Source organism: Fringilla coelebs, assembly GCF_963513975.1.
Source record: "Fringilla coelebs genome assembly, chromosome: 21".
Lineage (NCBI taxonomy): Eukaryota > Metazoa > Chordata > Aves > Passeriformes > Fringillidae > Fringilla > Fringilla coelebs.
Window position 1 is genome coordinate 2,611,466 of NC_140047.1, and position 24,738 is coordinate 2,636,203.

General features: G+C 46.9%; 1 protein-coding gene across 2 annotated transcripts in view; it reads left to right on the forward strand.

Annotated features, from left to right (window-relative positions):
* Positions 1-24,738, forward strand: part of PNPLA7 (patatin like domain 7, lysophospholipase) — a 131,332-nt gene that overhangs the window by 26,308 nt on the left and 80,286 nt on the right. For both annotated transcript variants that reach the window (XM_084219657.1, XM_084219658.1), the window contains exons 15-19: positions 1,499-1,645; positions 5,843-5,920; positions 6,730-6,935; positions 12,773-12,904; positions 15,728-15,851. In XM_084219657.1, coding sequence (XP_084075783.1) covers positions 1,499-1,645; positions 5,843-5,920; positions 6,730-6,935; positions 12,773-12,904; positions 15,728-15,851 — 687 coding nt within the window. The remainder of the gene's footprint in view (positions 1-1,498; positions 1,646-5,842; positions 5,921-6,729; positions 6,936-12,772; positions 12,905-15,727; positions 15,852-24,738) is intronic.

A 24,738-nucleotide genomic window follows, 5' to 3' on the forward strand; every position in this document is an offset into this window, starting at 1 on the left:
CAAAATACTTTTAAAGTAAGTTTAAGTAACATTAAGTTCTTGTTCTGCTGCCTGGGATGTGAGCTGATGGCATCTAACCAGGTTGTGCTGGTGATTGCAGGGGTCCCGGGGTGAGGGAAGAGATGAGAATCTTGACTCCATGTTTCAGAAGGCTTGGTTTATTATTTTATGATATGTATTATATTAAAAACTATACTAAAAGAATAGAAGGGAGGATTTCATCAGAAGGCTGGCTAAGAATAGAAGAGGAATGAATAAGAAGGCTCAGACTGACTGAGACAGTCTGGACAGCTGGACTGTGCTTGGCCATTAATTGGAAACAACCACATGAGACCAATCCCAGATCCACCTGCTGCATCCCACAGCAGCAGACAATCATTGTTTGCATTTTGTTCCTGAGGCCTCTCAGCTTCTTAGGAGGAAAAATCCTAAGGAAAGGATTTTTCATAAAACATGTCCATGACACCAGGTAATGAGGCTGATGCTGGAAAATGAAACAGCTCAAGGCACGTTCCCCAGCAGTCCTGTTTGTGATTTGTACAAAACCCCCACTGGTGATACTTCCAGCCCTGCCCTTCCTGCCCTTCCTCACTTCCTTCTGCTTGCAGTCATGTAAAGGTTTTCTTCCTGCCCCCAACACGCTGCCCTTGTGGCTCTCTGTGAGTTGGGATATTTGCATTTACAGGTTTGGGTTGGAAGGCACCTCTGAAGCCCAGCTGGTCCAGCCCCCCTGCCATGGCCAGGGACACCTTCTCTGCAGCACCCAACCTGGCCTTGAATGTTTTTGTGTTCCTGTTTTTTAATTCACAGCTGTTTCAGTAGATGCTAGTGGCTGTCAAGTCATTTTATTGCACATCTTGAGATCCCCTTGGTGAGCAATGGGAAACCACTGCTGCAACTTTTTATGTATTTCTTCCCCTGACTCATGAAATTGGTTATTTGCATTTGTCAGACCATGCTCTATTTGTGAGATTTTTATTCCTTACAGCAAGGAATCAAAAACTTGTATCAGCTGTAGGTTTCCAATCATTATTTATAAATGTGTTTTTATTTTTGTGGTCTGCTTTTTACAAGTACTGACCTGGAAGTCAAGAGCACAAAAATCCCTCTTGAATTAGAAACCTGCACCTTAAAATCTGGAACGAAAGTGTTGCTCACTGTGACCTTGACAGACATTTTATCTTTCCCTCCATCTTTGTGTAGAGGGTTGATAAAGTTTTAGTTCCATCAAGCTGGCAGCAGCCCAGTTTGTGAAGTCTCTCATTCCTTCCCTTCCACAAGCTGTGATGAGTAACTTTGTTTGATTCAAGTGTCAGGCTGTGCAGAAAAATGCAGGGATAATGAAGTTAGGAAGCTGTTGTTTTTTTGGAAACCTAGATTTCTTTTTTTTCAGACCACCAGTTGTGGTGGGTAGAGAATGCAGACAATAAAGTCCAATTTTGGTAGGTGCCAATCTTGATGTTGAACCTGATCCTTGATGTGCTTCCTCTCTTTGCAGTCGATATTGAAGAAGACAGTGACAGTGACAGAAACTCCTTCAGCAGTTTTCCATTACAGTGCTGTGCAGGACTCCTGTAACAGCAAACACATTGATGCCATCGTGGAAGCAGCAAAGAAAGACCTCTCAGCCCTGATGAAACTTGATGTGAGTTATTGCAAGGGGAACTGGCCTTGCTTCTGCTTTTCATTTCATTCTGCCAGGAACTGAAAAGTGGATTTGTCTCCTCAGTGTGCTGGAGATGGGCTGGATGTTTTACTCAACAGCCTGTTGAAGTCATTAGAAGGGTTGAAATAAATTTGAATTATTCTGCCATTTCAACAGAGCAGGCTGGAATGCAGTGCATGAATCTCCCCTCTCTGTGCAGTTACCCTGCAAGCAGCACATGTGCTGTTCTGCCACCTCATGAGAGTGGGAGGTTATCTAAAGGTCCAGGTGATTGCTGAACCCATGAATCCTGGTGGCACTGCATCCCAGGGAGTTGTTTGGGTTTGGAATTGGCCCTGTCCTTTCCCAGGGGCACTGGCAGCATCTCCCAGCTGGGTGCTGTGCCCATGGCAGGGGCTGTGCCTGATCCCTGCTGAACTCAGCCCCTCGGTGCTGTAAGAAGGATTGAAAATTGTTTTCATCATCCCAGCTGCATTTCATTACAGAGGTGTGTCTGTTCATGTGGATGATCAGACAGTTTGGGCAAGCTCTGCATCTGTCTCAGTCAGCCACAGACGTCCCTGGTTTGTTCCAGCCTGTTCTGCAATAATTCCAGGCTGCTGCTGCTGCCAGAGGCTGGGCACAGCTGCTGCACCTCCCCCTGCCTTCAGAGCTGTCACCAAACAACACTTGCTAGAATTGAAAAGATTTTACTTCTAGATTTTAGCATTCTCTCCTGACTTCCAAAATTATTCCCCTTGCAGCTTCAAAATCCCTGTCAGGGTCTTTCAGCTCTGAGTTGTGAGGCTGGAGGTGCCTGTTCCACATCCTCCCTGATTTGAGGTCTCTCAGGCTGCAGGAGCCTTACCTGTCTCATTATGTTCAAGTTTTTTCAGGCATTTATATCCTCATGAAAGGCTGCAGACTATTTTAGAATAAATTATTGTTGCAGAATGAGTAAAGTAGGGCTTCATCTGTTCTGTTCTTGATCCAACTATCAGTTCATAAGCAAAAATGCCAAGATTACTGAAGCTCCTGATTACAGCACTTTGCTTTTAGTCTAGAATAAATTTCTCAGTAATTACCAAGTAGCAGTTCAGAGATAAAGTTGATTTCAACAGTGGGCTTAAAATGCAGCACCTAATAGGCAGAGTTTGTGACATGAAGATCTAAATAAGGTGAAATAAGGTAGGATTTTCAAGCACCTTAGTTTTTCACAAGCAAATTAGAATCTGGTGAGATGTGGCCAAATGTCAGAAATTGAAAGCTCAATTTTTTTTTTCATATAGCAATACAAAAGTTGATTCTTCTACAGGCAATGCCAGAAGAATATTACTGTGTACAAAATATTTGTGTTCAGTGCTGCTTACATGAAAGAAAACAAATTCTTGTACGGTCTTATTTTAAAAAAAATGAGATGGAAGCATTTTAAATTGTCATTTTTCAGAGCAGCCAATCAGAGTGAATAAATTGAGATGTTTTGAGGACAGATGGTAGCTTTGGGGTTTGGTTGGTTGGTTGTTTGTCTTTTTTTTTTTAATGTGACAGAGAGAGAGGGTAAATGTCTCTAGAAAGAGAGGCATTATTTCAAATAACCTTGAGGCATCAGACTTCAGAATTAAAATTTTCTGTTTTTTTCTTTTGTTTTAAGTAACTTGAATTCCTTGGATCTCTGTCATGAATGGTTTGCAATTTCCTACAATTTTTGTATGTTTTTGTAAAGACTTTATCTTTGATGGGGAGGGTTAAGCAGTGTTGCAGGGCTTCTCTTCTTTGTGAGTTACAAGGGAATTTCCTTTGACAAAAATATTATTTGTCCCAGTTAATTATGGCTTTATTTAAATTGTTTATAACTGGTTTATATTTTCACTTCCTACCATAAACCCCTGCTAATTTGTTACCCAGAAATAATTTCTGTTGCTTCTTAAATTTGTTATTGTAACCAACTTTTGAGTTTCCTGCTGCAGTCATTTATTACAGTCTTGCAAAGAAAGAAACTTGCTGGGAAATGGAGCTTTTTGGGGTAATTATTTCCCTTATTTTCCCTAAAAGCTCCTGCCTGGGGGGCTCAGTGCAGGCTTTTAGCCTAAACCCTGTGCTGAATTTGGGTTTGCTGGTCTCACCCATTTGAGAGAGACAGGATGGATTTCATTTGTCATTTCTTTTATTGCTTCATGGGGCAGTGATTGCCCAGCTAAGGAGGATTCCAAGGTCTGCCTGGAGGTCACTCAGTCCCTCCCATGCCTCAGGCAGAATCAGATACTGCTAAGTCATTTCTGGCAGGTTTTTGGCTGAGCTGCTCTTAAAGATCTCCAATGCTGTGGCTTTCACAGCTCTGAGTACAATCTATCCCAGTACTTAAGTAGTCTTAGACATGAAGAAAATCTTGGCAGCAATTTTTTTTTTTTGAGCTGATGCAGCCTGAAAATGCTCTTGATAAGTAAAGCTCATGGGGGAGCCTGAATTCCCCTGCTGAGAGGTTCTTTCAGAGTTACAACTTTGGCTTTAAGAATAGATAATACTATACAACCATAAATGTCTAAATATAGAAAAAACATTATAGAAATTAGTTGAGTTGCTATTGCTGAACTGAAATATTTTGACAGGTGCTTGTCAGGTTCTCTGCATTGGATATGTTCCCATGAAACAGATTGCCTTTAATAAAACTATTTTTGATGAAAATATGTTCTTTTTATCAGCAGTAGGTGTAAAGAATAATTGTGATTATTTCACTTGCACTATTTCTTTTTGACCCAAAATAGAAAAATTCCAGCCTGGCAGAACAATTACACTGGTGGAGTGTTTACATCTCTGCTGTGCTGGTTTCCTGCTGGAATGGAGTTGATGACTGGGGTCACATTGTGCTCTGCTCTTATGCTCAATTGGTTCTTCTGTGAGTGCAGCTTTTAGTGCTTCTGCCTCTGAGGCAGAGCCTGAGCCAAGCACCCAGGGAAGCTGTGAGAGGCAGGACTGTGCTGCCTCTCTTCAGCCTGACCTGTGCACTCATCACTGAGCCTTGTTTTCTGCCCCAGCCCCTTCAGGGTGCTGATAAAATGCTGAATTTCTGAAGATTTATGAGAAGGCTGGAGAAGGGACTGTGGGCATGGAGTGACAGGACAAGGAGGAATGGCTTTAAGCTGAAGGAGGGCAGGCTGACATTAAATATTAGGAAGAAATTCTTTATTTGAAGCATGGTGAGACCCTGGCACAGGGTGCCCAGAGCAGCTGGGGCTGCCCCTGCATCCCTGAAGTGCCCAAGGCCAGGCTGGACATTGGGGGTTGGAGCAGCCTGGGACAGTGGGAGGTGTCCCTGCCTGGACTGGATGAACTTGAAGGTCCCTTTGAAACCAGACCAGTCTGTGACTGTGTGATTTGCTGGTTTGAGTGAAAGTTATGCCACAGCAAATGTGACCTGAAGCATTAGGGTTTGATCCTGACTGCACACAGGACCCCAGATTCTGTGGGCAGTTCTTTGAGACAGAAAGAAAACTCTGTTCTGTTTGGGTGTCTGTCATGCACTCAGGGTTGTGGTGGTGAAAGCAATGTTTGGATCAAAGGAAGTTTTAGGCTCAGCCAGCTCATCTCCTTGACATTGCAAGGGACTGGGGTCCAGACTGAGGGTGCTTGTTGGGAAGACCCTTCCTCCCATGTGCTTTTCAGTTGGGAGTGAAATTCCCACTGGTCTGTGCCTGAGCACAGGAGCTGATGAGCTTGGGGAAGGTTTTGTTGGACAGTGTGTGTGGAAATGGGCTCTGCAGGTACAGCACAGCTGAGCTGTGTGCCCAGGGCTGGCCTGGGACAGAGCCAGTTTGGGATTATCCTGTCCAGGTACTCCATGACACAGAGAGTCTCCTCTAGTTTCACCTTCCTTTGCAAGTAGCTTGATGTTTCATGCTTTTCATGCCAGATCTCTTTTCATTAAAGACCCTTAAAAGAGTCTGGGGGGAAAATTGATGAATAGAAAATCCTTAAGAATCCAAGTGTGATCAATTAAAATGGATCATATCTTCTTTCATCTTCTGAAGAAATATTGGGTGGGTAAAGAATTATAAAAATAGGTGCCATGTTTTAAAGAGGTTCAAGTACTTGTAACACAGTCTTAACTGTTATTCTTACTTTATTTGGGTGGTTCCTCACATTCTGACCGTTACCTGTGCACAGAGCAGTAAATTGTACCTCCAACCCTTTCTTCTCCAGAATCCTGCATTGCTGAATGGCAAAGTGACCCTGCATCAGGTCACTGCTGGCACTGTGCTGTCCAGGCAGGGAGATCAGGTGAGTCTGGCTCAGTCTGTGCCCCTCCAGGAGGTGTTTATACACATTCATGGCAAATGAAACATTCCCACCTGTCCCCTGCCAAGCCACCTCTTCTGGAGGTGACCCCCCCCAGCTCTGGGCCTTCCTGCTCACAGGACAGGAGCTGCAGCACAGCCAGGGTGGGACTCTGGGTTTGTCAGCTCTGATGGACCTCGTGGGAAGCTGTGCAGTCATCCTTCATCCTTCCTCAGGAGCTGTGGGCACTGGGAAGCCTTCTCTCCCACCTGCACTTTGGGCTTTTATGATGCCAGTAAAGCCCTCATACAAAACCAATCCAGCATTATCTGTTGATAGCAAAGTGTGTTTAGGATATAACAAGCTTCATTTATAATAATCCTGTGTAAATAGAGGAGCTTAAGCAAAGCAGATGATGGGCAGCTCCAGTTTCACTGCTGGGCTCTGCTCTGCTGACCTGCCCTGCCCCTCACCCTGCAGCTGTGATTCCCCATTATCTCCTCCTCTCCCAGTTCTGTTGTTATTCCTTGATATCTCAAGATGCAGCCTTCATTTTTCATAACCACCCAAAGAGAAATGCATTTTTCAATATTGTGCCTGCTTAGTTTTAAATATTCATACCCTGCTTTTAATAATTCACTATTGTGTCTTATTTTACCACCTAATTGTTCAAAAGCTATGGGGGAGCTTTCTGGGAAACAGATTGGTCATGATAGCTCTGTCACTGGCATAATTGCTTTTAAAATCTGGGGGGGATTTTTATTGAGCTCTTTTTTAAATTTTGTTTTGTTTTTCCCTCCCATTTGCTCCAGGATGTCAATGTTTGCTTTGTGGTCTCTGGGATGCTCCATGTGTACCAGAGGAAGATTGACTCTGAGGAGGACACCTGCCTCTTCATCACCCACCCTGGGGAGCTGGTGGGCCAGCTGGCTGTGCTCACTGGGGAGCCCCTGATCTTCACCATCAAGGCCAACAGAGACTGCAGCTTCCTCTCCATCTCCAAGTCCCATTTCTATGAGTGAGTTCTGCCATTCAAACATATGTGTATCTGGGTTTTTAAAGTATTTTTTAGAGTTTTTATGACTCTTTTGAACAAAGGACCCAGGGAGTGACTGTCCCCCTGTGCTGGGTGCTGGTGGGGGGCCACTCATCAAATCCTGGGGTTGATTTTGGGCCCCTCACTTGCAAAAAGGACATGAAGGGGCTGGAGCAATTCCAGGGAAGGGGCTGGATCTCCAGGAGAGGTTGAGGGAGCTGGGAAGGGGCTCAGCCTGGAGAAAAGGAGGCTCAGGGGGGCCCTTGTGGCTCTGCACAGCTCCTGACAGGAGGGGACAGCCGGGGGGTTGGGCTGTGCTCCAGGGAACAGGGACAGGAGCAGAGGGAACAGCTCAGAGGAGGTTCAGGTTGGATTTTTGGAAAACTTTCTTCACTGTGAGAGTGGTAGGATGTCTCAACAGGCTGCTCTGGCAGTGTGGAGTCACTGTCCCTGGAGATGTTCAAAAAATGTGTGACCACCCAGGATGTGGCACTTTGTGATATGGTTTAGTGGGCCTGGAGGTATTCAGGTAAAGCTTGGACCTGATGACCTTGGGGTCTTTTCCAGCTGTAATGATGCCATGGTTTTAATCCCAGTGTTGGATGTCTGCTGCTGCAGGTGCATGCCACAGCAAACCATGTTTTTATGGGGTGGGTTTAGGAGTGTGGGTGAGCTGTGGTCCCTCTGTCAGGTGGTTTAACTCCAGCAAGGAGCAATTCAGGGAACATGGCAATATTAAATGGCTTAGGAAAAATCTTTCTTCAAGGCCTATAGAGCACTTAACCCAGTGGGGTGAGAATTATGGCCCAAGTTTCATATACTTCATAATTCAAATAAAAACATCTGCCCAGAGCCTGCACTTTGGTGGGTTAATTGCTGCTTTGCCAGGCCCTTTGTCTTGGATTAATTATTCCTTTTTGCTGGAAACCTCCCCAGTTCTGTTCCCAGACAGAGCCAGGGAGTTGAGTGTGTTATGAATGATTGTTGTGGGTGTAACTGTGGGGTTTTAATGCTCACTAATAGAGCAGGTTAAAGAATAATTCCCCTGTGCAAGACAGGTTCCTTCCTGGACCTTGGAAGTAGCACCTGACTTGGGACTTAATGCTTAGAGGGGAATATAGGTAATTAAGAATGCAGTGTGATGGCTGTGCTTAGCCTTGTTGCCAATAATAATGATTAATGCCCTTGATTTATTCTGTGATCTTGTAATTTAGAGTTAGAATTAGTTCACACACATCATTTGTGTCTAATGCACAATTTCCTTTCCTAATCTCCTTTTCCAGCTTCTGGAATGTTCCATGAGTCCTGAGTTACACAGAGCACTTCTGGGGGGTGCTTGTGTTTTGTAGGCCCCTGTGGTGTCCATCTCTGCACAACTTCCTGCTTTCTAAATAATTGTTGTTGTTTCTATTGCTGACCAGCTCTACCCCAGCATCCTCATTGTGGGATTTTGCTTTTCCCACCCCAGGCAGAGGCTGTGTGGCTGTGGAGCTGAACCTGCTGTGCTCAGCAGGTGCTTGTTGATGAGCTGTGTTTTTCCCAGGCTCTGAAGTGGTTGTCAATTCTTTGGCCTAATTTCTGAGAGATGCTTCCCATTTGTGCCATTCCATGTGGTTCCAGGCTATTTCTCCTAAACAGCCACTTTTTCTCTCTGTCTTTTCCTGCTGTTGTTTTCCTGCTTGTTTCTGGCTTCAAATTTCATTATGTTCTCTCAGCCAGCCAGGCAGATTCCACCTATTCCTCTTTTTTTTTTCCCTTGTTTTTTTGCTACTCAGGGCTGGATTCTCTCTCATTTACTGAAGCTCATTTTCCTGAGATTTCTCTTCTCTCTCAAGGACTGAATTACCTCCTGTTAATTCCAGTTTACCTTTCTGCTTCCATTAACCCCTTACCAGTCAGGGATCATGACCCATCAATGTATCACCTCATCATTATTTTTGGGTCCTTTCCAAATCTTTCTTTTTCTCCTTTAAAGTCTATTATCTGTTCTCTCCATTTTACAAGCTTTGTGATATTCCAGCATTTCATCTTCACAATTTGTCCTGAAGCCCAGGCTTTATGGCACTTCTGAGTCCTGGGCCCATATTTAAAAGTGACATTGGAGAAGGGCTTTGAAAAGCATCAGGTTTCTTCTCTTGCTTCATTTTTGCTTTGAATTCTATGACAAAGAAAAACTTGTTAATAAAATAGAATGTAGTTCTTTTTTCTATTTTAGTGTAAACTTTGTGTTCATAGTTCCACAATGTTCAGATTTCTCCTTTACCTGGAATCTCAGAGGAATTATTTTTGTCTTAATTTGTTCATTTTTCTCTTCGCTTACAGACTAGGTGAAATTTGACATCTCCAAAATTTCATTCTTCTTTTCCTGTTTCTTCTTTTCCTCTCTGCTGCCCTGGAACACTCTGTGTTTTTCCTCAATAATTAATGAGAGGGTGAAGCAGAAAGCACGTGGTCAGTGCTTGTCATGAGGCAAAGAGCCCAGCAATGGAAGGAGCTCAGGATGGAGAATTGAGTGTTGGATGAAATCCTTCCCATGTAACTCCAGGACTGGAGCCTTTTCTGTGCTGCTGCCATGAGGAATTGCTGGCTGTAGATGCAGAGTGTGAGCCCAGGGGTGGCACAGGCTGGTGCTGTGCTGAATCCAGGGCTGGTTCCATGGAATGTGCCCGCAGAGCTCTCGGCGTGCAGCTCCTGGAAAACGGGAATCAAGCTGTCACCAGGATCTCCTGGGGGAATAAATTCAGGATCTGTGCTACCAGTGGCTCTCTCACATTTTCTGCTTCTGTAAATTTCACACTTAGGAGGCTTAATCATATGCACTTGCCAGAGAAGTAGGAAAGCTTTGGTTTTTATTTGGTCTTGCCAGCTAAGCTGAAAATCCCATTGCAGCCACATCCCCAAGAATATCTGCAGAAGCTCCAGACTTTCACAGGAACTGCTTAGCCCTTATTGTTACACTTGGTGAGCTTTCTAGTAAAGAATCCTCAAAGTCCCTTCAGAAACCTCTGTAGTGCAGAGCTTTGGATTTTAATTTTCCCAGTACCAGGTATGTGCCAAACAGAAGAGCAAGGATGTAAATGCCCACGTGAGAGGAAGGAAATTGGGCTGATAATGGGGGAAAAAACCTCTTTTCTCTTCTCCTGCATAAGGGTGGGTCTCACCTTCTGTGTTAATTCTCTTGCAGAAGCTGCCTGGAGCTGAGGGACATGAGAGAACTGCAGGTGGAAATAGAAGAAGCCTGTTAGTTTGCATTTTGAATGCATTAAGATTTATATTATGAGGGAGGAAAAGAGTAAATGGCTTTTATTGATGACAGCAGACAGCCTGTGTGGGAAGAGACTTTGAGGGCTAAATAAGCATGTGGAATAAAACCATCGAGGATTTTTAGGGGCTTTATTTAACTTCTGAATCTGCTGAGAAGGGGAATAGGGCTGGGTGTTTTCCATGTGTCTGTTGGTATCTTGGTTGGGATGGCATGGAAAAATCACAGCAAGAGAAGAGGATCAGGAGAGAAAAGCTGTCCTGCTTTTTGGTAATGGTGTTTGCTGGCTGGATCTTTAAGTGTTATAAATGTAAGACCTCCTGTTTAATTTAATTTACCATGTAAACATTCAAGTGCAGGTGTATGAGTGGGGTGAGTTCAACATGAAATAGGGATTTGTGCCTGTGGATCCCTGCTCTGTCAGGGCTTTTAGGCTGCATTATTGTAAAAGTAGTGATTGGGGCTCTGGGTGAGGAGAGCAGTATCCTTGGGAAGCTCCCTGTGTGCTGCACTGTCCCTGTGAGCTCTGGGGCTCTGGCTGCAACAGTGGCACTGATGAGGGAGAGTTCTGGGCTTGGAGAGACTTCAGGGCAGGTCCTGTGCCCCATCCAGGCACTGCAGAGCTCCTGGGGAGGCTGCTTTTGTTGTCAGTCACAGACTGTGGATCTCTGCTTGGGCTTTCTGTGGTTCTGCCAGGTTGCACTGGTCCACAAGAGCTGTAATCCAGTCAGGGAACAAGGAGGGGCACTGCTCCTTCCAGAACTTTCTCTCTTCCCCAGTTATTTAGGGGTGAGGTTAGATACACAGCTGCATGATTTGTGCTCAGAGAGAGCACAAAAAGGAGATTTTCTTACCAATGTGGCACCTTCCTTGTGAAGGAAACATGGATGCAGAAAACTCAACAAGGAACCCCAGGAGGTTCCAGCAGTGCTGGGGCTGCCCCTGGGTCAGGAGAGCCCCCAGGACCGATCCAGGCTGGGATGAGCAGCTGGAGCAGCCCTGGAGAGGGGCCTGGGGGTGCTGAGAGCTGGAGCTGCCCCAGCCCTGAGCCCCTGCCCTGGGCTGAGCCCAGCGTGGGCAGCAGGGCAGGGGGGATTGTGCCCCTGTGCCCTGTGCCCAGGTGAGAGCCCACCTGCAGAGCTGCCCCAGCCCTGGCCCAGCACAGGGAGGAGCTGGAGCTGCTGCAGAGAGCCAGAGGAGGCTCCAGGGGGATCAGAGGGATGGAGCAGCTCTGCTGGGAGGAGAGGCTGGCACAGCTGGGATTGTTCACCTGCAGAGGAGAAGCTTTGGGGGGACCTCAGTGTGGCCTTGCAGGGCCTGGAGGGGCTGGCAGGAAAGATGGAGAGAATTCACAGGGGTCTGCAGTGCCAGGACACAGGGTATGGCTCCCACTGCCAGAGGGCAGGGCTGGATGGGATATTGGGAATTGGGAATTGTTCCCTGTGAGGGTGGGCAGGCCCTGGCACAGGGTGCCCAGAGCAGCTGTGGCTGCCCCTGGATCCCTGGCAGTGCCCAAGGCCAGGCTGGACATGGGGGCTTGGAGGATCCTGCTTGTCCATGAGCAGCTTTCATGCAGCTCCCTCACCTTTCTGTGTGCACTTCTCATGCTGGGGCTGCAGACTCAAATTGACTTCTTTGTGAGATGTTATTTCTTTTTTTTGTGAAATAACTATTTTTTAGTAGTCTGCCCTTGATGCTGCACAGGAAAGCCAAGCTGCCCTAACAGCAGAACAACCTGACATGTGTGTGATCCATTCACCCCTGGGAGTGCCTCAGGAGGTGTTTGAGTGCTCAGTCCCACAGTGACAGGGTGAAGTAATCTTCACTCTAAAAAGAAGGAGAAATTAGACATTCCTGAGCAATTCCCAGGTGTCTGTGAGAGTGATTTTTGCTAGGCCTCACAGTGGAGTTTGAGGTTGTCCTGGCAGAACCTTTTCAGTTTTTCAGTTTGAGGAACATACTGAATTACATGCTGTCTTTATTATTAGAGACTTTTAAGCATGACTAAAAACATTCAGTGTGAAGATTGGGAGCTTTATTAGAAGATATTTCAGCTCTTTGTAGTCCTTGCAAGAGGAAAAAGGGAATATTTGAAATGCAGAGCAGGTGTTTTATTTTTAAGCACCTCAGACTTTACATGTAAAAAGATTCTGATGTGATATGTGGGGGAAACTGAGCACAAGCAAGAGACTGAGATGGGCAGAGCAGCAGGGAGGGAAGATCCTGGGGACAGGAGGAATGTTTTCCTGAGTCAGGAGAGACCTGTGTGAGGGGGAGATGAGGAGGGTGGCTCATACACAAGAGCTCCCATGGCTCCTGCTGCCCTGGGAGAAGGGAATGGGGCCAGGCTGGCATCCTGCTCCTGGGGCAGTGCCAGCTCTCAGTGCCATCTCCCTGGGCTGGGCTGGAGCTGGGCAGCCCCGTGTTTGCTCAGAGTCCCTGGTGAGGGGTGCTGGGGGTGCCCTGGCAATTCCTGCCCTGCTGCACTGGGCTGTGGTGCCTGTGGGCAGCTGTTCCCGTGCTGGGGAGGCTCAGTCACTCTTTGTTTTTTCCCCAGGATCATGAGGGAGCAGCCCAGCGTGGTGCTGGGGGTGGCCCACAGTGTGGTGAAGAGAATGTCCCCCTTTGTCAGGCAGATTGATTTCGCCCTGGACTGGATGGAGGTGGAGGCTGGACGAGCTGTTTACAGGTGAGCTGTGGATAAAATTGTGTGTTTGTTGAAATTTTCCTGCTTCATGAGCTGTGCTCCCTTGGGGATGTGTAAATTGAGAACCTCAGGCTGTATTTATCAACCATTCCATTGGCTTTATTTGTTTGCCTATTTTGAGATTATTTTCTTTCTGCAGTACCTTCATCATTGCTTCAATCTCTTGTCTCTACATGTTGCTAAATTATTTTTTACCATTCCTCACCTTTTCTGTTGTCTTGGCAAGGTTTTTAAGTGATATAATTGATTAAGACGCAGTTCCATGTTCTGGTGGTAGTTTCTGCATTGTTGAGGGCATGAAGATCTATTGCTCAGAGGTTTTCAGCCTTTCTGAAACAAACAGCAAAACTCAAAGGTAATTCAGTTAGGCTTAGTCAGCAGTAAATTGAAAATAGGAATTTTATGTTTAAGGGGCAAAAGTTACCTTGGGAAAGCTTAGTTTTATGGATATGTAGTAGGATGCAATTGAGCTGTTATTATGTGGTTGCTGCAGTGGTGGGAGAGTAACAGTCTAATTAGAACATGATCTGTATAATTGTAATTTTCATAACCATACCTGCAGCACCAATGCCAATGGAAGTTTTGGATTACTCTGTCAATATCTTGTTAAAATCTTCTGGAATTCCTTGCATTTGTTTTAACTCCACCACCAGAACTGTGACCTTCCCAGCAGCACTCCTAATTGTGCCAGCAAAAAGTTTTTGGTAGACAAAGGTGTGTGCACCAAATCTGGAGCCACCTGGGGGTCTTGCTCTTTGCCCTGCAGAATTCCTCTGCACATCCACGTTGACCTTGCAGTGGGAATGAGCTCCTGAGTAGCCAGCAATGAGGCTGTGGTGTCCCCTGGGGGCTGCTCACACCCTGGCCATCCCCTTCCAGTCCTAGCATGGAGCCCCAGACTGGCTTGGGTTGGAAAGGACCTTAAAGCCCATCCAGGGACACCTCCCACTGCCCCAGGCTGCTCCCAGCCCTGTCCAGCCTGGCCTTGGGCACTGCCAGGGATCCAGGGGCAGCCCCAGCTGCTCTGGGCACCCTGTGCCAGGGCCTGCCCACCCTGCCAGGGAACAATTCCCGATTCCCAATATCCCATCTAACCCTGCTCTCTTTCAGTTTGAAGCCATTCCCTGTGTCCTGTCACTCCTTATTTCAGCTATCTCTGTACAGCCTGTGCATTTACACATTAAACCCATTTCCAGTCACCTTTTAACAAGTTCCTGCTCCACTTCTCATTTGCTCATTAAACATCAATTAAACCCTTTCCTTCATCTTCCAAGCCAGGCAGAAAAAAACCACAAACTCATCCAAAACCTCCAGATACATTTGCTGAGCAGGGACTATTCCTTTATCAAACAGGATGACCCCTGTGTGGGGAGAAATGATGCATCTGACTCCATCTTATCAGAAGGCTAATTAATTACTTTGTTATACTATATTATTCTATATTGTATTACACTATGTTACATTACATCTAAACTGAATCTGCCAAGCACTCCAGTGCACTGAAGTGCACAGAGTCTCATGACTGGCAGCCAACAGTCTCAACTACACACACACACTTGGCCCTTGTCTTGGTTTAGGGCAAATTTGGGAGAAAACCTCCCAAAAGCAACCCCACACGGCCCCTACCCCAACCGGTTCAGGAAGGATTCCTTGGAGAGAAGTACAAAGAACCTGATTATTGAACAGGCACAGCACCCCCAGCACACAAAATGAACAATACTGGGCGACAGCACTCTGTCACTGCTCTGACAAAGATGACAAATCCAGAAAGTCTCTCCTGGGGTGGTCGCTCTGTTATCAGTCCCTCCAGCACTGGGGCAGCTGCTGCAGCCACAGGGGGCAAACTCTGGGTGTTCCCAGGGCCCATCCAGAGCAGGCTCCAGTGGTTCCAAAAAGGGAAAGGAAAAACAGTCCAGGGAAAAATTCAGAGTGCTTAGCTAAAGTGACTAACGAGCAGAAGCAAAAAGCCAGAGCAAAGCAGGAGCAAGAGCAAAGCCAGAAGCAAAAGCTGCGCTATGAACTGCCCCGTCTGTGTGTCCCACCAGCCGTGGGGGAGCGGCTGATAACAAAACCAAAACAAAACATTTGCTCCTCAGAGCCACTCTTGAAGGCACAGAACAAAATATCCAGCATAAACAGAACACACAAATGGGGGTACAAGCATCAGAATGATCAGAATGTCACCCACCCTAGGACAGCCCTGACAGGCCAAGGAAACAAAACCCCATCACTCTGGATAAAATCTCCACATTGCATTCTACTTTGACACAACACAGGCACAGCAAATGAGATAAGAATTGTTTTCCCTTTCTCTGAGGTTCAGAGACTGTGAAACCCAAAAATATTCTTGGGAAGAATCGTGCCTTGCTTTTCTCTGTGAGGAGAAATGTGGTGCTATCCCTTGATGCTGGCTGTTGGTTGTTGTCCCTGCAGGCAGGGGGACAAGTCATACTGTGCCTTTTCTTGATGCTGGCTGTTGGTTGTTGTCCCTGCAGGCAGGGGGACAGCTCTGACTGTGCCATTCCTTGATGCTGGCTGTTGGTTGTTGTCCCTGCAGGCAGGAGGACAGCTCTGACTGTGCCATTCCCTGATGCTGGCTGTTGGTTGCTGTCCCTGCAGGCAGGGGGACAGCTCTGACTGTGCCATTCCCTGATGCTGGCTGTTGGTTGTTCTCCCTACAGAAAGGGGGACAGCTCTGACTGTGCCATTCCCTGATGCTGGCTGTTGGTTGTTGTCCCTGCAGGCAGGGGGACAGCTCTGACTGTGCCATTCCCTGATGCTGGCTGTTGGTTGTTGTCCCTGCAGGCAGGGGGACAAGTCAGACTGCACGTACATCGTGCTGAACGGCCGCCTGCGCTCCGTGCTGCGCATGGACGACGGCAAGAAGCACCTGACCGGGGAGTACGGCCGGGGGGACCTCATCGGAGTGGTGAGAGGGGCTGTCCCTGGGAAATGGGGTTTGCTCCATGCCACACACACTCACTCCTGCTCCCATCCCTTGGGCAGCTTTAGGGCTCCCAAAGTTGAAGATGTGGGGAACTCCTTTCAGCCTGGGAAGTTTTTATAGCGGTTGGGTTTGAAAAGAAAGATCAACCCAAAAAAGGTTGTGTCCTGCCTGGTGCTCTTCTCTGCCATGGGTTAATTTCCTCCCCTTTCCTATTCCAGCCTGTTAAATTAGGGCTGGAATAATTGCAGGAATGTGCACTAACTGGGGGTTAGAATAAATTTAGTGCCATTGGAGGAGTGAGTTTGGATGAGCCCACCCCAGATGTGTCTAGTCCAACCTCCTCAGAGTTAGCAGAGCTGACTTCAAAGCTTTGTCAGGTTTTTAAGGGAGTGTGTAATTATCACAGCTATTAAAGCAACTGTTCATTTCAAAATTGTAGTATTTATCCATGTTTAATTTCTCTCTTATGTTCATTTTTTGTTTCTCAGACCTAGTTTTGTTTCTCAGACCTAACAGCAGAAATAGGAGTCATAAATATGTGTGGCTTGTTTGATTTTTATATTTAAAATCAGAAGATTTCTGAAGTTCTGAGCTTGTTGTTCAGGCCCGTTTCTGCTTTCTGAGCTGAAAACTGAGCACTGAAAATGTATCTGTTTATAGGCAGAATTAGCATAGCTCTGAAACCATGTGAATTGGGATTAGTTCTATGGGAGGAAATTCCTTTTTATAGGAATGAAGGGGAAGCAGGAGTCTGAGGCTCCCCTTAGAGAGCTGATCCAAAATTTTGTCTGTGGGGTCCATGAGGCAGTTCTGGTGGTGCTCCCAGCAGAGACAGGGCTGGGCTGGGCTGCTGCTTGCCCCATATTTGATATTTCCACATGCACAGCATTTAGGGATCTCTTCCCACACTCAGTGCTGCTCTGGCTGAGGGGTTGTGTTGGCTTAGGATTGTGTTTGGAGAAGCAGGTCCCTGCTGGAATGTGCATTTAACACAAATTTTATTTGGTTTTTTTCCTTTTTTTGGGGTACTTCATTAGAGGTAAAATGATGTGGTTTGACAGAAGCTAAAGCTGACATCTTTTGTGACTAATCACAATGGTGTGAGTCCTTTTGGTGTGTGAAGAAGGGACTGTCAGTGCCACATCCAGGCATTTTCCTGCTTTCCTTTGCCTGTGGTGTTCTGCAGCTTTTCACTGTCAAGCTCCTGGAGTTTTGCAGAGTTCCCAGGTTAAAAACAGACCTGTTCTACTTTCTGAGAGCAGTTTTGAGTGACAGGGCAGCATATGGTGCTCAGAGGGTGGGCAGACCTGGCACAGGGTGCCCAGAGCAGCTGTGGCTGCTCCTGGGGATGGAGCAGCCTGGGACAGTGGAAGGTGTCCCTGCCCATGGCAGGGGGGCACTGGATGGGCTTTAAGATCCTTTCCCACCGAAGCTTTTTTGCAATTCTGTGTTTCTAGGAAATGGCCTAAACTCCCCCTTTCTGAGCAAGGCTGTGCTGGTTTTTCCAGGCTGGCCCAGCTGTTTCTCTGGGCAGGAAGGAGGAGGTGGGTTGGTGGAAGGACTGGGCTGTGTTTGCTGTAGCAGGGCCTTGTTTGCTGTGAGTGCCCAGGCAGGGATACAGAAATACCCGTGCAGTTTGTGCCTGAAGCACAAGTCTCTGTTTTGGATCATGAATCACGTTGGAGACTTCAGTGACTCTGTGGACGTTGTCATCTCCTTCCTGCCCACAGCTCCCAGCCCCACTGACTCACTCTGCCATTTGTTGGAAGTGTCTCCATGCTCTGGCTGCCTTTTGCAAACATGGGGGAGGATCTGTGAAGAATGCCAGCATTATTTCAGAGGGCATTAGCAAAGCGATATTTTTGCTTTTAAAAAGTTTTGTTTATCCCCTTCTGCGGAATCTGTTATAAACCTTTAAAAACCTGCTGAAGGGTTGGGTTTTTTTTTCCCTGACATTAACATAATTGGGGTTCTGGGTGCTTGCAGGGAATGAAAGCAGCAGTTGGTGTTGGTAATTGGTTTTTTGGTGAACTGGTGGCTTGATCCTCCCTGAACGCCTCCGAGACCCTCCCGTGTCACCCTAATTGCAAACAGAGAGCCTTGTATTTGATGGCTTTTTGTTGACTGCCTCTGTGTCAGAACTTTCCAAATGCCACGTGTCATTTGCATAAGAGATGAGGCTCTGCCATTCCTGCTTGCAGGAGCACAGCAGCACAGGATGAAGCCTTGCAGACTGGATGTTAATTTAATTTTCAAGCGTGTGCGTGCGCTCCCGGGGCTCAACTTGTGGCTCAAACTGTTTTGTTCCCTGCACTGACTCAATGGCATCTGTTCCTGAGGTCTGTCAATGCAGGGGGAGAAGAGCAGATTAGAAACTGAAGTTTCCTTCCCTGTGGAGTTCCTTGAGGAGCTGACAAGGTCAGTTCTGTCAGGGGAAAAGAATCCTGGAGGGATCCTTGGAGGGACCCTGGCTGCTGTTGGCCCTATTGGTGGGCAGCTCCAATCACTGTATCTGGTCAAAACTCAATTTAGAAACTTCCAAGGAATTCTTAAAGGACAATGATGAATCTGTTAAATAATTCCCTCCCTGCTGAAATACAGCTGACATAAGTCTTGCTTTCTAGAGACTAAGATTTGACTCATTTAGGGGAAATCTTTTAATTTGGTGGTCCATTGCTATAGATGCACTTAGGGAAAAATGTTGAAACGTGAATTTTATCTACCAGCTAAAGGGTCACGTTTCTTATATTATTATCACTTCTGCCATGCCCTGGGTGATCCCAGAGGAGATCAGAGCAGACATCTGTGTGTTGATGGAGTGGAAGGGCTTCTCTTCACCCAGCTACTTGTTTAAAATGCTTATCTTAGTCTCTCAGTTCTTTTCTTGATGTTGCTGCTTCGGTTTTGATCTTGATTAACCACTGGAAATTGTAGTTTTTACTCTTGTTCTCTTGATCTCATTAGCACTTCATTGTGTGTGAGGGAGGATTCCTTTTATTTTGATTTTTGTGCCTATCAATAGCAGGTGTTGGCCCAGGCTCTGAGGTTCTCTTGTTCCTGGCAGTGCTGCTGGGACTGGGACAATTGTCCTCTGGTTTGTTCCAAACTGCAGGGCAGGTTGGCAGAGCACAGGGTCACAACTCCAAGCATGTGTTGAGGTGGCTGTTCTCTGCTTTTTGCACTCTTGGGAGGACAGCAGTGGGTGAGGAGAAGGCAACAAACCCATCAGAGCCATTCCTCAGAGTAATCTGCTGCTGGCTTGAAATTGTTTGTGTGAAATTGTTCAAACAGCTGCAGGGGATGGAACCTTCAATGCAGTGAGGTTTTTATGCAAGGCCACACTTTGTCTTCATTGAGTTCTAAAGGATAATTGTGGTGTGGGGGAGATGCCTGAATGCCAGACAAGTCTCAGGGGCCTCAGAGTTAACTCCAGATATTTTCCAGAGCTGGGTTTTTAGGTGGTGTAAGCTGGGTTCTCTGGTAACCCCTCCCAGGACACTGCTGGACCCAAAACCAGTCAGCCTTCCAAAATACCTGCTGAGGGGGGCAGCTGCAGCCCTGTTTTGATTAATTCAGCACCTTTTCTGCTTCTCTTTAGCAACCAGAAAGTCCCTCCTGTCAGGAGGGCTGCACACCATGACTGTTGAGTGCAGAAAGGCATTTGTGCACTGACTCCTGGAACACAGGGAGAAATTGCAGAAAAGAGCCCTCAGCTGCCAGTGCTGCAGCACACTGGCCCTGCTGGGCAGGAAATCATCTTTTACATTCCTAGAAATAAGACATTTTAAATCTTTTCAGATGTTAAGCTGTTTATCTAATTAAGACAGCTAAATGTCCATGGCATTTTTTTCTCTCTTAAAAAGTTGAAGCCCAAGAAGAATCTGTAAATGGCTTATGATTTCCTCAGGGGATTGGAGCATTGTCCTTTGGAAATGTAACACAGTTAGAAATCTTTAATTGCTGTGTAATCCTCAAAGGAATCACACAAAGGGAACTATCAGGATTACACTTGTCAGGCTTTTGTTCTTTATCAGTATTAATGTTATCAGGCAGCTCCAAAGCCAGCTGAATGTCACTGCACCCTCCACATTAAGGCTGCTTTGCTCTGCCTTTTTTCAACATATGAATTTTTTACCAATTCCTTGTATTTTTGTGGTTTTGTCAAACCATGACTACTGCACTTGCTGAAGCTGTAAGATAGTACAAAGCTATTTCAGGTGGATTCAGATTATTGCCACCTCAGGCACACTGTGCACAGACTGTAGTTGAGGGAATTGGTGGTGGGTGAGGTTCAGGAACAGAGCTGGAGGACATGGTCCTGGGAGGGATTGTTCCCTTTTCATCTTTTCCTCTCTCTCTCTTGGTAATACATTACTAAAAATGATTATTTTCCTAGCAGCATCTTAGGTGTGAACTCATATTTAAAACAACCAACAAAAGCAAAGCCAAAAAAATCCAAACCATCCATTGAAACCTACAAACAGCAAACCCCCAATATTTGCCAGCCCCAAAGGGAGGCAGAGGGAGCCCGAGGAATGAGTTCACATTTACACCACTGAATTAGTGTCAGAATGAAATGAGAAGCTGTGTCCTGATTTCCAAGCCCATCTTGAGAGTGTTTTTGTTAAACTCAATTGGCAGAGGGCTTTATGTGCTTGATGTGCTGGACCATGTTATTTTTTGAGAGTATGGGGAGCTCTGATGACAGATAGTGATGGGATTGTGACCTGCTGGGTTCCAGACAGGTGATTTCATGCATTGGACTGTCATTCCTTAGGATATTGGGTGTCTCCTTCTGCTTCCAGCTGAACTCTGTTTTGGTAATTGCAGCTATCTTGATACACATCCTGTTCCCCTGCAGGACAGTTTTTACTTGCCTTGCCTCCTTCTCCTTTCTCCCTTCGATTTTGAGGGATGCCACATGGAACTGGGCTGTCTGGGAGCAGCAAAGGCTAATATGACATCCCCTTGAACCCTGGAAAATGCACAAGGCCATTGAAAATATTTGTTTTCCTTGATAGAACCTTTTTTTTTTTTTTTTTGGCAAGCATCATTAAATAAAAGCCACTGAGAGAGAGAGAGAGATCCTAGTGATCCTTGTCATCACTACCAGAATGCTTGGATGGCACTGGGTGGTGGGAGCAGAGTCCAGTGGAGGTGGCAGGAAGGGTTTTTGGGGGAACAGTCAGCAGTGGAGGGTGGGAAGGTGATGAAAGTTCCAGCTTTGGGATTCTTGTGTGAAGCTGAGTTGAAAGCAATTGGATCTCCCCCTTTCTAGGAAGTGTCTGAGCAGCTCATCATGGGTTGTTCTCTCTTTTTCTGTTCTGAAAGTTCAGGTATCATTCACCCAAAGAGGAGCAGCCTGCCCAGGGCACTGCAGTTCCAGATCCTCTTCCAACAGCCTGGAGAAATGTGATGGTTTTGTTGGGTGTTTGGTGTGGGGGTCTCAGGTGGCCTCTGGCAGGGTTTTTGGTGGTGTTTGGACTGTAATGTTGGGTTTAGGGCAGCACAACACGCCTGAAACTTCAGATCTCCCCTATAGCCACACGTGTACAAGGAGTAAAACTGAAATACAGGAGGTTGGGCTTTTACCAATTCCCTTCCTAGCTTTAATCTTCCTCTGTTTTTTGTCCCTTAATGATGTTCACAGCTGCAACAGGACTGTCATTGCCCTGCTGCAAAGTGCAGGCTCAGTCCTTTGGGGAGAACCTGTGGGATGACTCCATCTGCCCTAATTGCAAAACACAGCAAGCTCAGCCTTGTTTCATTTTTACCTGTATTTTAGATCTGCTCTTGCATATAGCCATGCCCAGATACACAAGACTTCCATGCAGGAGTGTGTGTAAGCCTTTCATGGCTTTTTAATGCATTTATCTATTAAAAAAAGGAGAGAGGGAGGTTTGGATTCCTCTTTGCACACAGCAGAAGGGCTGGATGTCCTCAGTCACGGGGTTAGCTTGGCACACAGGAGATTGCAGAAGGTGGTTGTTAGAACAACTTTGAAGAGTACATGGTGTTCTGAGTTCATCCACTGGCACTGCTCCCACAAATAGCATCGATTTGCAGTTTGTCTGGTTGCTCTTCCCACTCATTCACTGCTTCCAGCAGTGTCTCCTCCTTTGTCCTTTTCTGATACAAACAAGTTGATATTTCAGGTCCTTCTGAGCTGGGGTTGGAGCAAACACTGTTGGGATGAGCATCCTCTGCTGCTCCAGGTGCAAATGAGCTGGAGAAGGGTGTGAGGGCAGTGTGTTCAAGCCAAAAAAATTCAAAGATCCATGTAGTGATTGGTTGCCCTTTGTGTAACATTGGTGATGTTGCCTCACTGGCTTCAGTTGCAGCAGCAGCAGCTCCTGCCCTGGTCTGGACAAAGCCACTGCTGTGACAATGCACAGGTGGCTCTTCTGTGCTCTCCCAGTGCTGCTGTTGGCCTTGAGATACAGGTGTGCCACCTGTCAGCTGCCTCACTGCCTGTCCCTGCTCCAGAGCCCCCTGAACTGGCAGCAGATGTCAGTGGTGGTGTTTCTTCTCCATATCCCTCCTTGGGTGTGTGTCCTTTCATCCCTGTCCTTGGTGTCCCCTCTGTGCTGACCCTTCCCCAGCAGCACCCTGGGCTGAGCTGGTGGCTTTGTGTGGAGCCTGGGGTGGGCTGGGCTGTGGATGGAGTGGGGTGGGGGTTTTGGGATGGAGGGAGGAATTCTGGCAGAGGAGGGTGGGTGTCTCTGCTCCCCACTGTCACCCACTTGTGTCCCTGTGAGGACAGGCCCTCCCTGCTCCCTTGATGCCCCTGGTGGGAGCCAAGCCTGTGCTGAACAGAAAACAATTCAAGTATCAGGCTAATTACCAGACACTGCTTGGGGATGTCTTGGAGGAGAATTTGGAAAATGAAGAGTTTCACAGAACTCACAAAATGACCAGGTTGGAAGAGACCTTCAAGACCATCGAGCCCAACCCAGCCCCAACAGCTCAACTCACCCCTGGCACCCAGGGATGGGGACTCCACCACCTCCCTGGGCAGCCATTCCAGAACTTTATCACTCTTTCTGTGGAAAACTTTTTCCTGCTGTCCACCCTGAATTTCCCTTGGCACAGCTGGAGGCTGTGTGCTCTGGTTGTGTCAGTGCTGCTGCAGACAGAGCCCAGCCCCAGCTGAGCACAGGCACCTTTCAGGAGCTGTGCAGAGTGATGAGGGCACCCCTGAGTCTCCTTTTCTCCAGGCTGGGCACCCCCAGCTCCCTCAGGGGTTCCTCTCAGGGTTTGTGCTCCCAGCCCCTCTCCAGCCTCGTTGCTCCCTCTGGATGTGCTCAGGTGTCCCAATGTCCTTCCCAAGCTGAGGGCCCAGAGCTGGGCACAGTTTAAGCTGCATAATTTAATAGTCCTTGGGGTCCTGACCTGCTTCCAGGGTCTCCTTGTACCTGGTGCTTTCACTTGTGTGCTCTTACACAAGGAGGAGGCTTCCCTTGGTGAGGAGAGATTGCTGCTTTTGTGAGCTGGCAGCAGGGAAAATCAATGGGAGAGGAAGAGATATGATGTGTGAGAGAATGACAGATTCTTGGTTGGAGTAGTGGCCATAATGAAGAGGAACTGAAGACAGTGTATTACAAAATGGATGGGATGGGAAGAGCCAGTGGTGTAAATGTGCTCCTGGCTGGAGGCTGGGGAGAGCAGACCCGTGGCTCTGAACATTTGCACTGGACGTGTCTCCTCATGCACTGGATCTGCTTGAAATCTCACTTGAAAAGAAATCATCTCCACAAGAAACTACTTGGAAATGATCTGCATTTTTAGTGGCTGCTGACTGTGAGAAAAGTCACCCAACAGTTTGTTAAATTTATCTGGAGAAGCAACATTTTCCTGCCAGCAAATTGCCTGCCCTACAGCAGCCCCAGTTTGCTCCAGGAAGTCTCAGAGATGCTGAAGCCTGAGCAGCAGAACTGTGCTCATCACACTGGGGCTGTGCACACACCAAAAATTAAGCAAATAAAGGGATTTCTTGACTGCAGCTCAGAAAGGAATTTGTACTAAGAGCAACTGGCAGAATGTGCCACTTGCTGGTTTTTGCTTCCCAACTTTGTAATTTGGAAAGCTGTAAAGAACTGTTAGGAATGACTGTTGGAAATGAAGTCAAAAGAGGTCATGAGAGTATAAATTGCTTTTCCCCTCCCTGTAGAAGATGTACAGCAACACTTTTTCTTCAGAAAGAACTGGTGAGGCAGGGTTGTGAATCATGTGCGGCGTATGGGATGGAGGCAGCAAAACCTGGTTTTATCACTGTTTGATACTGAGCTAAGAGAAGGTGTGGGAATCATGGAATTCCAGCCTGGCTTGGCTTTAAAAGGACCTTAAAACTCATCCAGTTCCATCCCTCTGCCCCTTCCACTCGATTGCTCAAAACCCCTCCCTGTCAGAATTCACTGGAACAGCACAAAGAGCACAGGTCGATTTTTAGGGGCTGTTTTAGGGGGGCTGGGGTGTTTTTATTTGTTTTGTTATAGGAACAACAGAACCACGGCAATGCAGGGGGGCCCTCAGCCATGGCCATATCATGATCAGTTACAAGAACCACGGGGTGTGTAACACTGGAAATGGTTCTGTGCTCTCTCATTCAAGTTATTCCAGCATTTGAGACACTGTTCCTGGGCAGTTCCCCCAAATCAGAGGGAGTGGAAGGGGAGGCAGTGATGGATGACAGGTTTCTGAGGGTGGGCTGGAGATTGAGAGGGATTTTGAGGATGAGGAGCCAAGGGGTTGACCTTGGAGACAGGGGAGTGGTGAAGGGAACATTCAGCATTTTTGTAGGGCTGCTAAAACAAAGCACAGCAGGATTTCAGAGAGATGGAGTTCCAAGTGAAATTAGCACTGCAGTGTG